At 68.3% G+C, this 14,731-nt stretch overlaps 1 protein-coding gene across 9 annotated transcripts in view; it reads right to left on the bottom strand.

The window, feature by feature from the left end:
• Positions 1 to 538: 538 nt before the first annotated feature.
• Positions 539 to 14,731, bottom strand: part of MTA1 (metastasis associated 1) — a 34,702-nt gene continuing 20,509 nt past the window's right edge. For 3 of the 9 annotated variants that reach the window (XM_021081634.1, XM_021081636.1, XM_021081639.1), the window contains 18 exons: positions 14,225 to 14,351; positions 14,093 to 14,156; positions 12,220 to 12,337; positions 9,498 to 9,600; positions 8,699 to 8,888; positions 7,987 to 8,175; positions 6,815 to 6,889; positions 6,641 to 6,699; positions 6,187 to 6,299; positions 5,769 to 5,920; positions 5,493 to 5,682; positions 5,301 to 5,390; positions 4,373 to 4,525; positions 4,217 to 4,252; positions 2,515 to 2,526; positions 1,655 to 1,686; positions 1,298 to 1,449; positions 539 to 1,211 (listed from right to left, as the gene is read on the bottom strand). In XM_021081634.1, the coding sequence (XP_020937293.1) occupies positions 1,061 to 1,211; positions 1,298 to 1,449; positions 1,655 to 1,686; positions 2,515 to 2,526; positions 4,217 to 4,252; positions 4,373 to 4,525; positions 5,301 to 5,390; positions 5,493 to 5,682; positions 5,769 to 5,920; positions 6,187 to 6,299; positions 6,641 to 6,699; positions 6,815 to 6,889; positions 7,987 to 8,175; positions 8,699 to 8,888; positions 9,498 to 9,600; positions 12,220 to 12,337; positions 14,093 to 14,156; positions 14,225 to 14,351 (2,006 nt within the window). In that variant the 3' untranslated portion in view covers positions 539 to 1,060. Of the gene's footprint in view, positions 1,212 to 1,297; positions 1,450 to 1,654; positions 1,687 to 2,514; positions 2,527 to 4,216; positions 4,253 to 4,372; positions 4,526 to 5,300; positions 5,391 to 5,492; positions 5,683 to 5,768; positions 5,921 to 6,186; positions 6,300 to 6,640; positions 6,700 to 6,814; positions 6,890 to 7,986; positions 8,176 to 8,698; positions 8,889 to 9,497; positions 9,601 to 12,219; positions 12,338 to 14,092; positions 14,157 to 14,224; positions 14,352 to 14,731 lie in introns of those variants that run through there. The other 6 variants (XM_021081637.1, XM_021081640.1, XM_021081638.1 and 3 more) reach the window with 4 other exon arrangements.

Raw genomic sequence — 14,731 nt, 5'->3', positions numbered from 1 at the left:
GATTCCCCCCAGCGGCTGCCCCTGCTCCGCGAGCTCGCGAAGGTGTGTGCAGAGGGCCAGCCCGAGGTAGGATTTCTGAGAACGGACTTGCTGAAATCTGAGCAAATTCGCCAACGGAAACTCCACACCTGCTGGGGTGGCCCCATGGCTCCTGGCAGAAATCCTCAGACAGCTGAGGCAGGGCTCTGCCAGGAGCAGGCTGGCCAGCCGGCTGCCACGATGGGAGCCCGGCACCTGCCAGGCGGTCCCAGGCCAGGTCCAGACCCCCACCCCCACCCCACCCCCGCAACCCTGGACAGACAGAGGGGACCTCAGCTCCCCCATGAGAGCCCTGAGCCTTGGCAGGACTCTTTCCTGCCCCAGGGGAGGGATGCAGGAGCCAGGGACACGGGGCAGAGGGTCGGGGAGCACCAGGAGGCCCAGCCCAGCCTGGAGGCCGGCACAGCAAGGGCCACGTGCCCAGCGGGCCCTTGAGAGTCGGGGCTGGTGGGCCCAAGGGAGGGAGACGGACCAGGGACAAAAGACACGGGAAGGGTTAGCTGGTTTTTTGTTTTTATGAGTTTTTTTTTCTTTGTTTTTTTTAATATGAAAATTACTTGAAAAGACAAGGGGCCACCCCACCAGGCAGCTCGGCCGGCCGCTGGCCACGCCGACCCTAACATTCCGGGTGTAAGTTACAGAGCTTAAGTTCATCTACAAAAAAAGTAATAAAAATAAAATTTAAAATGGCACCTTCAACAGAACACAACAGAACTCCTGGCCGGCCCACGAGGCCCAGCGGGGAGCAGGCACTCGGGGCGGCTCCTCGGCTCCGCTCCGGCCAAAAAGTAAACACAAAGCTAAAAAAACGACCCCTGGGCGGGCGGGCGGGCGCTCCGGGCGAGGGACCGCGCCGGCTCCCGGGCTCTCCCAGGCGAGGCGCAGTTTCTCGGCAGGTGAGGGCGGGCAGGGGCACTACCAAAACCGGGCGGCGGGCGGCGGGCGGCGGGCGGGCGGGCGGGCGGCGGCGGGGGCGCGGCCTGTGGTCCGAGCAGCCGCGAGGGGGCGGCGGCGGCGGCGCCTAGTCCTCGATGACGATGGGCTCGTCGTTGACGGGCGCGGGCGGCGGCGGCCGCAGCGGCAGGGCCTGGCTCTGGCGCAGGGCGATGGGCTTGTAGGGCCGGCGGGCCGCGCGCTTGGTCTCCGAGGACGAGAGCAGCTTGCGGATCTTCCTGTGAGCGGAGCCGCGGGTGACGGGGACCGACGGGACCGACGGGGACGCGGTGCCCCCGCCCCGCCCCGCCCCCGCGGGCCGCACCTGGTCTCCTCGGTGGCCATGTAGAAGACGTCGTCGGGGGCGTCGATCCAGTTCATCCGCCGCCGCTTGACGGGGGGCAGGGAGCCCCCGCGGATGAGGCGCACCTTGGTGGGGTACGCCTTCCCGTTGAGCAGGAGGTTCCGGCTTGGTCCCTGTGGGGGGAAGCGGGAGCGGTCAGCCCTGAAACCCCGGGGGCTGACTCGGCCACTCCGGCGGGCAGGGGACCCTCGGAGGGCCGTGGGGACCCCAAGGCGCACCCCACCTCTGGTCCCGCGGAGGCGGGGGGGGGGGGGGCGAGCTCCTGCGCAGCGCCTGGCGGGGCTGCCGGCGGAGCGTGTGAAGGTGGGTTCCTCTTACCATGTGCCTGGTCTGCCCGTGGTTCGCCAGACCTGAGGGGAGGAAGGCCGGAGCTGAGCCCTGGGCCACCGCCCCCCACGCCCACCTCCTCCCCAGGACCCACAGCTGAGCAGCAGGAAACCTGGGCCACATCCCCCCAAAGCCACAGCCCACACCCAGGGGGCCTCTGCTCCCCTGGGTCCTGGCCTTGCCCGGGCCCCTCTCTGGCGCTCTGAGGGCCACCAGCCGGGACTCTGGGTGGGAGCCAGGAGTCTCGGATCTCAGCTCGCTCCCTGGCTTTGCCTGGGCGGGACAGATGGAACCTGGTTTACACAGTAACCAGGCGACGCTTGGCACAGCTGTAAATAGAGCACCGAGAGGCCCTCTGCAGGGCGGCCAGGGCCCCGGCAGCCCTGCTGGACCCCGGGAGGCGGAGCTGCCAGCTGGCCAGGCTCCGGCCAGGGCACCTGCACTTCCACCCTGTGGCCTGGGGGCTGGAGCCACAAGCCATGCCAGCGACTCAGGAAAGGTGCTGTCCTGAGTCAGAGTCCACACCGTGAACCGGTCCCTAAGACCCCAACTCCCAAACACACTCAGATTGAGTCGGCCTGTGAGGAAGGCGTGTGCGGGGTAATGAGTTGGTGTCTGTGTGTGGGGAGCGCGTGTGCGTGGTCGTGAGCCGGCGTGTGAGGGCTGCGTGGTCACGAGAGTCCGTGTGCAACAGGTGTGTGCACGTGGTCGTGTGAGGTTTGTCCCTGGACGAGCAGAACAAGAGCCAAGCGGCCGCCCTCCCCACCAACCGCGCGCGCTAACTCAGCCCCCGCCCCGCAGGCGGGGGGAGGGCCTGGCACCGCCGGCAGCCCTGCGGCCCGGCTACTTACCCAGGTAGGTGCCTAGCAGAGGGACAGCGGCGGAGGAAAGAGAGCGCAGTTAACCGGGAGCGGGCGCGTGTGCCGCGGCGGCCGGGGTGGAGGCCGAGTTAGGCCCTGCCGCTGGCCCGCGCCCGCAGCACCCCAAGGCCAGCCGGGGCCGCCTCCCAGGGCTCCCAGGACCTGCACTCGGGGCTGAAGCAGATGTGCAAACACATCGGTTTGGGAAAAGCTGCAGAGGGAAATGGACTTTCTCCCCCGGCTGATGAGCAGCCTTGCACACTGCGGCCCCACTGTGCCTGCTGGCGGGCGCCTGCCTGCGGCGGCCTCTCTTATGGGACGTGAGGACCATCCCTAGGGGCCTGTCGTGGGGGCAGCAGGGCAGGTCAGCCCCTACTGCTGAGCCCTAGCACCTTGGCAGCCCCGGCTACAGGGGACGACAGGGAGGACGCGGCTGGGGACCAGGCGTGCTGGTGCCTGCCCTGGGGGCCCCTCGTCCCCACCAAGGGGGTCGTAGATGAGGCAGCAGGGCAGGCAAGAGCCTGCATCCAGACAAGTGCGCTGGCAGAACCTGGCACTGGCACCACCGGCTGACCCCACAGAACACACCTGCCAGGCTCCCAGACACAGCCGAGAAAGGGAGCACCCAGAGGACAGGGCTGGACTGGAGATGGCCACTGCCTGCTGCCACCTCCCAAGTCCCCATGGCTGGCACCCACCCCCCACAGGCGCCAGGATAACCCAGCCTGGCCGACCACCTGGGCCAGTTTCCCAGGGCCGGCAGCGCTCCCAGTCCTGAGCTTGGGTGGGGGCCCTTGGCATGTCCACAAGGCACAGTGCCCACATGGGACCTGACCTTCCCATCACGAGTGACAGGCAGGAGGAGCGCCAGGTGCATTTCCTGGTCCGCCCCCTGGGCTTGGCTCCCTGCTCACCGTCCGCAGGGGATCCTACTGTAGGCTGACCCTCGCGGGCGCCGGACACATCCCTCGCTGCCGCTGCGACCCCCTCCCGGCGCCCATGCTGGGGCAGCCCGTGCCCAGACACGCCTTCCCCAGCTAAGGGGGCAAAAGCAGGGCTCTGGGCAAGCTAGGGGCGCCCCACACCAGAGGACACTGCCCACCTGGCTCCCGATGGCACCCCCACCCACCCACCCACCTGGAAGGGCACTGTTGCCTCAGCTCTGGGTCCCCCAGCCCTGGCTGTGCCTCCCTGTGGGGCCCTGGCCTAGGAGTCCACCCAGGTCTTGTAAACCCCCACCAAGCCATGCCAGCTGGACCACAAATGTGTCTCATCTGCCCCCAAGGAACCAGGGTCCCAGAACCCCCCACTGGGCAGGGACATAGGCTGAGGTTGCAAGCACAGCGCAGGCGGCCACGCAAGCTGAGGCTGATGGCATGCGGGCGGTCACAACGCGAAGGCAGACAGTGCAGGCAGGCAGCGGGGGCACCAGGGCCACCCGAGCAAGGACAGTCCACTGACCGGGCACTGGGCCAGGAAGGAGGGGTGGCCCGTGAGCCAGAGGCCAGCGCTCAGATCTCTGCCGAGTGACAGGTGAATCGGGAGAAGGGGGGCAGCAGGGCGCGGCCCAGCCCGCGTGGACTGCCCTTGGACGTGCCCTGAGCCGGCTGCCGCGCATGCGTGAGCACAGCACACACAGGCTCCGCGCAGAGGGCCGGCAGAGCAACCACGCCAGCGGCGCCCCGGGCCTTACCCCTACTGGGCATCAAGAGGCGCTTCTTCACGTTGCCTGGCAGCGCCCGACGGCAGGAGAGAGGAGAGAACACACAGTCAGTGGGCATGGGTGGGGCGGGTCCAGGGCCGGGAGCCCCGGGACCACGGGCTGAGCTGGTCAAGCCCCCTGACTCACCGTCCACCCCGTTGTGCTGCTCGTAGCTCCTCTTGCCTAGGATGGTGGGGGAGCCGTTGTTGATGACGGGGGCCGACTTGGCGGGGGCCAGGCCGCTGAGCACACCCGACACGTTCTTCACGGGGTCGGGCTTTGGGGGCCGGGGATGGGTCTCTGTGGGGGACAACGCGGCAGGCACGCTGTGGGTCATCAGCTGTGACGCCAGGCCCTGGCCGAGGGCCCCAGTTCACACGGGGGGTCCATGGCGACCAGGGCCCTGGGCATCCTGAGCAAGGACAGCCCCTGGCGCCGATTTCCTCGGTCTCAGCCCCAGCCAGTGGGGCTCTAGGCACCCATAAATAAGCAGGCCCACGAAGGGGTCAACGGCACTCATGGCACAGGGCTGGCCACCAGCCAGATACTGCATCAACGGCTCGGCCGGCTGGGCAAGGACAAGCCCCCAGGGCTGTCCTGGCAGCCACAGGTCACAGCTACCAAGGCTCCCCAGCCCTCAGGGGCTCTCAGGGGACACAGGTCACCCCCTCCCACAGGTCGGGACAAGGTCAGCCTCAGGACCCAGACAGCAAATGGTGTCAGGGCCACTTGTATCTGCCGTGAGCACGCTTGGCTCACGGTTCTGGAATGTCCTTCGAGAGGGAAGGCCGCCATGGCAGCAGGAGGAACTGACTCGCGAACACGGCCAAGCCCGGCAAAGCGGGCCGCCCCGCCCCGCCCAAGCCCCTGGCCGAGCCAGCAGAGGGGCTCAGGAGCCCCAGGCCACGAGGGCCCTCTCTCAGAGGCTGCTGCAGAGCTGGGCACACCTCCCAGCCAGCCGGGAGCCTGCCCTGGGGGCGCGGGGTGGGCATGGGGAAGCCCGGGGACTTCAGGGGCAAGGGGGGAGCAGGGAGGGAGACGGCCGGCCGGGCCCTGGGGTGGGAGGGCAGCTCACCGAGGTACCGCAGCACAGCTTCCAGGGGCTTCCGCACGGCCTGCTTCAGCACCAGCGGGCTCTGGGCGGCTTCGGGCAGCCGGGCCGTACCTGTGGGGGCCGTGGGCGTGAGGGGTCCGGGTCAGAGCTCCTCCTCCCGCCCCGCTGGCATCTCCTCCCCCCAGAGACCGTGACCCACGGGCGGACACTCACACTCGGCCTTGATGGCCGCGCTGTTGATGGGCATGTAGGGGTGCCGGGCGGCGTGCCACGGGCGCAGGATCTCTCGGCACAGGCGCCGGGCGATCCGCGTGAGCTTGGTGGTGTGCAGGTAGAAAGCCTGTCGCGTCTTCATGGCAAACTTGGGGCTCCCGCTGCTCCGGGCTGGGATGCCGTGGGGGCTCTGCGGAAGGGGGCAGGCCGCCCCAACACAGCGCCGTGACCGCGGGCCAGGCCGCGGGGCACGGGGGGCGGGGGGTGGGCACTCACCATGTTACTGCGGTTGGGTCCTGGCCTCTCTCCATCTAACCGGGTTGGCATTTTCAAGCCACCATATTTCTTCCAATATGTCCAACAAGACGCGCAGAGACGACACTGCATGTTAGGGGGACCCCAAGAATACCACTGGTAAGACTGGGTGGCTACGGACAACAAAGTTGGAAATAGACGGATTCTTAAGCAGAACCAGTGATGGCAAGAGAGCATTACACAGCTGTCGCCCGCCCGCCACCCTGCCCGCCCCGGGCCCGGGCACCCCGGCACCCGCTCCGAGAGGGCTTCTTTCCCCAGGCAGGGTGGGCCCCCGCCCCCAGGCCAGGCCCCACCCCCACCCCCTGGCCCCCCTCCTGCCCCCCCCACCCCGCGCTGAGGGGCGGGGTGTGCCCTGGGTGCTGGGCGGGGCACTTACTGTAACAGCTCTCGCAGGCCCGGCCGGCCCCAGGGCTCTGGCCCGGCGCCCCGCCGTTCACCACGCCTGCCTTGATGCTATTGACGCTGATCTGGTTCGGGTTTGGCTTGTTACTTGGGGGAGGGAGAGAGGGAGCCGTCACGGGAGCGCCCAGCTTCGCACCGCGGGACCCGCCTGGCCCTGGGGGAGCCGCTGACCCATGCCCCCTATGTGGCCTTTCTCTCCTCGGGTCCCAGAGCAGCTCCTGTCTACAGCCGAGCTCCACCCGCCCCAGTGAACCCTGGGCTGAGCAGGTTTGAGTCCTGACGCCTGTGCCAGCTGGGAGGCTGAGGGAGAGCCAGGGCCGGGCCCGCCGCCCCCGGACCCCCCTGGTCTCGAGCCAGGCAGTGCCCCTCCCCCGGCCCACCCAGCCTGGCCAAGGACAGCCGGCAATGGTGCTTAGAGGCGCACTTACTAGTTGGGGATGTAAACTTGCTTTAACTTGCTCTCTGCTTCGGCTGCCTTCAAGCGTTTCTTAAAACACAAAAAACAGAGGGTCAGAAGGACCCGCAGGTGGGTCCCCACGCCGCCCGCCTCTGCCTGGCCACCCTGAGCGGCCCCCAGGCCACGGAGCCGCGGCGGCGCCCACCTGCTGCACGTATCTGTCGGTGGTCTTCCACATGTAGTAGTACTCGATGATGCTGGTGAGCGACTTCCAGGGCAGCTGCGGGAGGAGGGCCCGTCACGGGGGCCCGGGGACGCGCCTTCAAGGCGAACTTCCTCTCGGGCAAACCCCACATTTCCCAAACCGCTCCCATGCGCGGGCTTCCTCCTCGCCCCCCGCTCGGTGCGAGTGTGCCCCCCTCCTCCGCCCCCCCCAGGCCTGCCCCCTCCTCCGCCCCCCCCAGGCCTGCGGGTTTGACTGTCTGCTCCCGGGCTCCGGCTCCCCCACCCCGGGTCCAGGTGCCAGCTCTGGGCTCCTACAGCTGATCTGAGTCCGCCGAGAGGGAGGGCGGCGGGGGGGGGGGCAATTCTCGCTGGTGCGGGTTGGGCTGCCCTGGGTTTACCGCACAACCCGCGGACCCGGTTCCTACGAGCGCACGAGGAGGAGGTTCCAGGGCTCGGATTTGTCTACAGCGTCTGCCTGTGCGTCAGGGACCCAGAGCCAATGCTTCATGCACCTGGCCAGCCTCGAAGGAGCATGAGGGCCCCGCAGCCCCGCTTAGCTCCGTCTGAGTCGGTCTCACTACTCTGCCTAGGTCTGCAGCCAGTTCCACGCAGAGGGGCCAGCTCCCGGGCTCAGCCTCTGCCACGTCTCCAAGGGGCTGGGAGGTCCCTCTGGCGGCCTCTGGGCACTGACACTGCTTCTCCAGCAGCCTGCTGGAGGCCTTGCAAAATGCCACTGGGAAGCAGATGCTGTCAAGGCCACCTGTCCCGACTCCTCCTCGGAGCTCGTGCTCAGGCCGGCCCAGCCACCCCGCCGCCCTCTGCCTGGACACGCTCTCCTGAGTGACCTGCTGGTTGGCCACGGCAGCGAGGCCACATTCCTTCCAGGCAAGTTTAAGTGTTTCCAGGGCTGTAAGGGTAGGAGGGGGCCCTGAAGGCACAGGTCCTGCCCAAGCGGGAGTGAACAATTTCAAAGGACGCAAAACAAGGGTGCAGCTAAAACCCACCACCAAGACCAAAGCAGCATGGGGTGCTGAGTGCCAGGCCCCACCTCTGGAGCCACCACCGACTGAGGGGGCACACCTGACGGATGAGGGGGCAGAAACACGGTGCCCCGGGGGGAGTGGCAGGGTCCAGCCCGCCCGCAGTACTCACAAAATCTTGCTGAATGTCTGTAAAATCCTTCCCATATTTTTCCAGGGCCTCCTCGAAAAGGCTGGCCTCGGAGGCCGACCACTCCTCCATCTCGTCCCTGCAGAGCACAGGCCCGCCCTGGGGCACCAGGGCCGAGATGGCCTTGGCGACATCGTAGACGCTCCTGTGCAGCGTGTCCATGGCGTGGAACTGTGGCAGAAGCAGGGGACACACCTGGGCCATGGGTGGGAGGCCACAGGACGCGGGGGCCCCACCCCACGTGGGGCTTGCCTCCCCCCTCCCCCGCTGAGGAGGAGATGGGGGAGACTCGGGGGGCGGGGGGGCTCGGAGCAGAGAGGAGGGAGCAGGCGTGTCCCCAGGCCGACCTCGGTGGGCCGCCGCTCCACGGAGGACCCAGCTCAGCTGGGCCTGTTCTGGGGATTCTTCCAGCCACGAGCAGCCAGCAGACGGGGGCGGGGGGGACTGACCCCGGGAGGAGGAGCCCTGGGCAAGATGCAGCTTCCCCCAGACACGAAGTGCGGAAGGAACAGGGCAGCCCGGGGCGCACAGTCCGTGGCCCAGCAAGGGCCCAGCAGGCCCGACCACCTGCCGGCCAGCGGCCTCTGGCCAGTGCTGGGGCAACGAGAGCCCCGTGCTGGGGGGGGCTGTGGCCCCGGTGGATGCTGACCCTGAGCAGACGTGCCCCGCGGCCGCTGTCCACTGGCCCACTCACCAGTGTAATGTCCCTGGAGGCGGCCGCAGCGCTCATGTGCAGGCTGGGCTGGCGGACGGAGCTGCTGCAGTCCAGGGCCCGCGCGAAGGTGCCCACGGAGCTGGGGGGGGAGGGGAGACACGGACCACTGGAGTGGACCAGCAGGAGGGGCGGCCGGACCAACCTGGACACACTGAGACGCCCCAGCCGCCTGGGGACAGAGCGCTTTGGTCTGGAGCACAGGGACGGCGCTTCTCATAAACAGCCTGCAGGTCCCGACGCTCAGAGGCCGCCTCTGCTTTGTCTCTGCAGCGCCCAGCCCAGGAGCCTTCTGGGCACATCCCCCCCGCCTGGAACCCGGCAGGAGCCTCTCCTCTGCCTGGAAGGCCCTGGGCCTCCCAGCTGCCTCCGCAGTCTCAAGGGCACAGCCACACCCGGTCTAGAAGTGGACAAGCCCCTCTGTCCAGCCCTGCAGTCTGTGCCTAGCTTACTCAGCCTCTGCCCCTGAGGGATGTGGGTCGGGGTGCAGGTGCTGAGCTGCCCAGGGACCCAGCGGCAGCATCCGCAGCCCTGAAAAGCTGGCTCCACATTCAGGGAAGGGCCGGGCCCGACTCTGCCAGGCCTCCTTGGCAGGGAGAGGGGTTCTCAACAGAGCAAGGTCCCAGCCCCCCGAACTACCCCCCTCCCGACAGACGCCAAGGCCTCATGTCCCGAAGCCCACTCCGGGAGTGGGTGGGGGGTGGGGAGGCGGCCGCGTCCCCGTGCCAGTCTTGTGCCCGGGGGTCCGGGCAGTGCACGGCCATCCCAGCCGGGAACTCACCGGGCCACCACCAGGAACTGGTCGATCTGCTTGTCGACGAGCGGGTTGTGTGCCTCCCACACCTTGGTCTCGAGTTTGGACTGGTCCCGGCCATCCTCCTCCCCTGCGAAGCCAGCAACGGCTCCTGACCCGAGGCTGGGAGAAGCCCCAGGGCCCCAACCCAGCCACTCGGGGCCAAGGGTCCCACGAGGGACCGGCCTGCCTGTGGCGGGGGCGCCGCTCGCCCTCCTGCAGTGCCGGGAGGGGCGGGGCGGGCAAGTGAGCCTGGCACACGGTCCTCGGGGCAGCGCCTGACGAAGGCGCCCGGTGGGGGGCGGGGGGTCCACAGCCAGCTGGACGCAGGGGCAGAGGCGACTGGGCTCAGATCAGTCAGGCTTTCTAGTCTGAGACGTCGCGGACTCAGCACAGCGCCCCCCAGCTGCACTCACGTCATCAGCCCGTCGCAGCCGGGACACAGACGTCCACTGCGTGCGGACACACACCTGCCACCCGGACAGGCCCGTCCCAGAGTACCTTTCCTTTCCTGGAGGGAGCCCCAGGGGCGCTCAGGGCCCCAGGCCTGGGAGTTTCTGTCCTGGGCAACTGCTGGTGCCAAGCGCCCTCTCTGAGGGCTCCTCAGCAGGGGACAAGGAAGCTTCCCTGAGACCGGAACCAGGGTCCCGGCTTGAGCGTGGCCAGGCCGGCACAGGGACAGGAGGCACCCAGGGGCCTGGAGCAGGTACCTGGCGGAGGCCACACCTCGGCCGCACTCAGCTCAGGCTCTCAGGCTGCATGTCTGCAGACCCCTCGGCCTTGGGGGTCTTGGCAGCGACCACCTTTCAGACCTAGGATAGGCCGCCTAGCACACGGGAGCCCACGGGAGCCCGGCGCGAGCCTGGCAGGGCTGGCACAGCTGGACGCTGCCCAGGTAAGGCACGCCCCCAGCCAGGCAGAAGGTCAGGCATGGCCGGGGGCTCCAGGAGAGCCCTACAGGGCGGATGCGCAGAAGGGACCCAGCGGAGGGGGTGCAAGGATCTGCGGGTCAGGGTCCCAGGGCTGCTCCAAGGGGAAGTGGCATCTTCGGGCTGAGCGCAGGCGGGATTTTCCCGGTGTCCCGAGGGGGCTCCTTCCTGGTGGAGACTCGGCAGCGAGGCCCCTCACCAGGGACGGGTGGGCGCCAGGGAGGCTGGGTCCCACTCCTCCAGGACCCAAGGGCTGGGCCACAACCAGCTCCAGCACCTGCCAGGCAGCTGAGCCCAGGGCTGCCCCCAGCGGCTCTGGCCCCACCGGTCCCGGCGCCACACTGGCTCACTCACGCCGCACGCTGGAGGCAGGAGCGTGGCTTCGCTCCCAGGAAGGGTCTGGGCTCCAGGAGGGCGGAAACCCGGGAAGCCGAGGCTGTGGGGCCTCGTCTCACTCCAACGGCCCGGCAGTCAGGACTGACTGCGGCCCCCGGACACAGGCCAGGCTTCCCCAGGTGCCCCTCGACCAGAGGTGCGTCCCCTGCCAGTGGGGTCCTCGGACGTTCCGGCCACTCCACAGCCTGCTCTGGCTCTCACGTGGCCTCTCCTGTTTCCCACTGGATGTGGCTGTCCCCAGGCCCTGCACCCTCAGCCACAGCCTGGGACACAGGCTCCGGAGGTCCCCAGAGCAGGGCCTCGGCTACACCCCCAGCAGGGGACAGGCCCCTCACTGGCCCGGGAGGGGCTGTGCCAGCATTCTGGGGACCCCCAATTAGTGACACCAGTGGCCGCAAAGCAGGACCACAGGGCAGAGCCCCGGGGCCAGCAGGGAGGCAGGCTTCCCACACCTGGGACGAAGCCTGGCACACGGGACCTGGCAGAGGGAGCTGCGGCCGGCTGGCCCGGCTTGATGCCTCCCTCTCACCTGCCATCAGACGAGCAGGGTCCCCCAAAGACAGAGCAAGATCCCCAGGAGGAGAAGCAGGGGAGTCATGTGTGCACATGCAAGGGTGGGGTGGGGGGCCTGGGTTCACGGGTCTGGAAACTCGCCCCCAAGCCAAGAGCAAACATTTAACTAGACCAGCCTCAGGGACATCTGCTGTCACGTCCCTAAAAGGAGCAGTGGCCACAGGAAGAGGGGACGTCAGGGGGTCCCGCACACAGAGGACACCGTGAGGCGGGAGCAGGACGCGGGACGTGCTCGCCAAGAGGAGCCGACCGTGGGCACAAGGGCAGCGGCTGCCCCTGCCCGAGGGAGCTGGAGGCCCCAGGCAGTAGGGCCCCAGCACAGCCTCGTCCTGAGAACCGCGCGGGCAGTGGTGGCAAGAACCAGCCGTCAGGCCTGCCTCGCGGCCACTGCACACAGGAGCAGTGGCGCGGTTATGCAAGCGGGGGCGGGGGGTGGGGTGGTGGCGTGCAAACCACAGCGGGGGCGGCAGGTGGCCGCGGGCATGAACAACACTCAGAAACGGGGGTGCCAACAGGGCGGCCCCCAGCTGAGGGCAGGGGTCCCGCCCACCCAGGGCCCCCAGGAGGGGGCAGGGGAGCAGAGCGCCACGTCACTGTGGCCGCAAGGACAGTGCCCCCCCCAGGCGTGACATGGGCAGATTCGTTCAAAGGAGGTTTTGGGGAGAAAAGGAGCTTTTCCAAGTTATGAAAACAACTGCCAAAAGCCAACACAGTCTCCAGGGGCCAGCAAGGCCTGATGGTGTGCCCTGCGCAGGGTCCTGGGCCCGGCGCCCCGACCAGACCCCGCGCCGCCCCCGAGGGTCCCCACCGACCTTCCTTCAGCAGGTCGGTGATGTCTGCCTGGTAGCGGTTTCCCACTCGGATCTCCCCCTTGTCGGCCAGGAGCGTCTTCTGCTGCGGGTCGTAGACCAGAGAGTAGAAGAAGAAGTCCTGGGCAAGAGCAGGCGGGGCGGCGGTCAGCACACGGCCCGGGGCCGCGCGGGGCCTCGGCAGCCTCGACGGCAGGGCCAGGCCCACGCCAGCGCCTTTTATCAGCAGCACCCGTTTGAAAATCGATCTGATAAAAGCAGTTAATAGCAGCAAAAATCCCGAGGCATCTGGGGACAAGTCCGACAGAGTCTGGGCACGGCCTTCAGGCAGGGGGTACGTTTTCCCGCCGTCGTCGGCACAAGAGACGCACACAAAGGGTACAGAGGCTCTGGCCTCGCCGCTCGGGCGTCGCGGACCACGGCCCGGCCTCCAAGCACGGCGTCCCCTGCGGGCCTTCCCGGCCCTTCGCTCTCCTGACTCTACGCTCTCAGGCTTGATTTTGTTTCTCGGAATCTGCACTCAGCTGGCTGGGGCTGCTTTCCAGAAGCAAAGCCTGCCCACCCAGCCCTCCCCAGGGGCGCAGCGCCAGGACGCCCGCCTGCCCCGTCCCAGCCTGGTCCTTCCTGACTCCGAGGTTGCTCTGCATCCTGCTCTGCACACCTGCAGCCGCCCCGTCCGCCCCCTTTCAGGAACCACGCGGAATCTGGCTCACTCCCTGGGGCGCCGGGTGGCGGGCGCCCGCACCTGTGCCTGCGGGCCCCCGGAGGCCTGGGCCGTCCCGACCAGGAAGGAAGCCGGCCCACTGCGGCACCTGCTCTTTCAAGGTGTGGGAGTAACCCGCTTCCCGGACAGGTGAGTGGAGATAAGCAGAAAGCACCCGGGCGGGCGCCCTGGAGACACACACAGGTCCCCAAAGGCCACATCCACACACACCCTGCACGGCCCACAAGCTCGGCAGCAAGAAACCACTTCACAGCCACCGCTTTGCTCACGGATGCCCCTCACGTCACTCCCTGTGTGGCTGTCGCTAAGGGGTTCCCCAACCGCAGACAGCACCCCTATCCTCGAGGGAACACACACCTGGGGGCTGCCGGGCCCCACCACAGTCCTCTTGAGGGCAGGTGCGCGCCAGGCCCCCGAGAGCCTGTGGCCCAGGCTGACCCCCCTCATCTCACTGGGCCCTGCCTGGGAAGGGCCTGTGGCTGAGGACAGGGGTCACCGCAGGCAGGCAGGCCCCCGGCCCCTCTAGGTAACAGTGGCTTCAGGTGCCCCCCCCACCCCCGCCAGATCTCCGAACGGGGCTCTCCTGCTCCCAGGACACACTCATGCAGCATCTGGAGAGGTTTCTAGGGATCACGCCTCAGGGAAGCGGTGCTGGGCCGGCAGCCCCCGAGAGCCACCCGCCCTGGGGCCACCGTGGGACAAGGAGGTCGGTTCCATGGCCCCCTGGCAGCAGTGACATTTTAGATCTCATAAATTCAGGAACCCTTCTTGTCACTCAGCCGACACAGTTCTGGGTCGACTCAGTGAGGACCAGACAGTGGCCTGGACTGCTGCGCGGTGACCACTGGGAGGGCCGAGCGCCAGCACGTGGCCGCTTCCTGTCTTCCAGGACGAGCTGTGCCTCCTGGACCTGCCTGCGGATGAGGCAGGCAGACTCCCTGAGGCCCCCTTGCTCTGGAGGCACGAGCGAGGCTGCACGGGACCCCGGGAGGAAAAAGGACCAGCACCTGGCCTCGGGGCGCCGCGGGCAGGGAAGGGTCTGAGCCCAAGGTGAGCCGGGAGCAGCGGTCTCCACGGAGACGGGTGGAGGCCAGTGCCCAGCCTCTGCCTCCGCCCCCCAGGACGCGCGAGCCCGCAGGGTCGGGGCCTCACCTCCCGCTCCAGGTAGGACTTGAGGGACTCGGTCTCGTTGAGCAAAGTGACGCTGCACTTCCCTCTGTAAGAGAAGCACGCGCGTCAGCGGCGGCGGGCAGAGCCTCCCGCCCGCCCGGGGCCTCCGGGTACCTGATGTGGGTGGCAGGCAGGGACTCCAGCTGCCTCGAGAGGAACAGCTCCCGATGCCTCAGCTGGTGCTTGAGCTTCTCGGGCAGGTCTACCATTTCCGGGTTCTCCACCTCCTCCTCTACCTCTCCTGAAGGACAGAGACACACACTCGGGCCACTGGACAAAGGCCCGCCCGCCGGCTTCACGGACACCACCCCCTGCTGGACCCAGGGGGATGGCAGGGGAGGTCCCCGCAGGGCCCCGGCAGACATGCTGGTGCCAGTGCGCCCGTTGCAGCCCAGCCACCCCACGGGGCCCAAAGCCCTGGAGCCCCGGGCATCTGAGCAGGAAGGAGCACTGCGCTTCCGCTGGCCCGGGAAGCAGCGGGCAGGAGGAGGAGAACAAGAGAGCCGGTGCTACACGTCCAGAAGGGCAGAGACCCCACGGCCTGGGCCCAAGGCCCACCGCACACCTTGCCTGGAGCCTCCCGGCCCCTCGGAGCCAAGCTGCAGAGCGCAGGCCCCTCCT

This window comes from Sus scrofa, unplaced genomic scaffold, assembly GCF_000003025.6.
Source record: "Sus scrofa isolate TJ Tabasco breed Duroc unplaced genomic scaffold, Sscrofa11.1 Contig1914, whole genome shotgun sequence".
Classification (NCBI taxonomy): Eukaryota; Metazoa; Chordata; class Mammalia; order Artiodactyla; family Suidae; genus Sus; species Sus scrofa.
The sequence above is the reverse complement of the archived record's forward strand: the minus strand, read 5'-3'. Positions and strand labels throughout refer to the sequence as shown.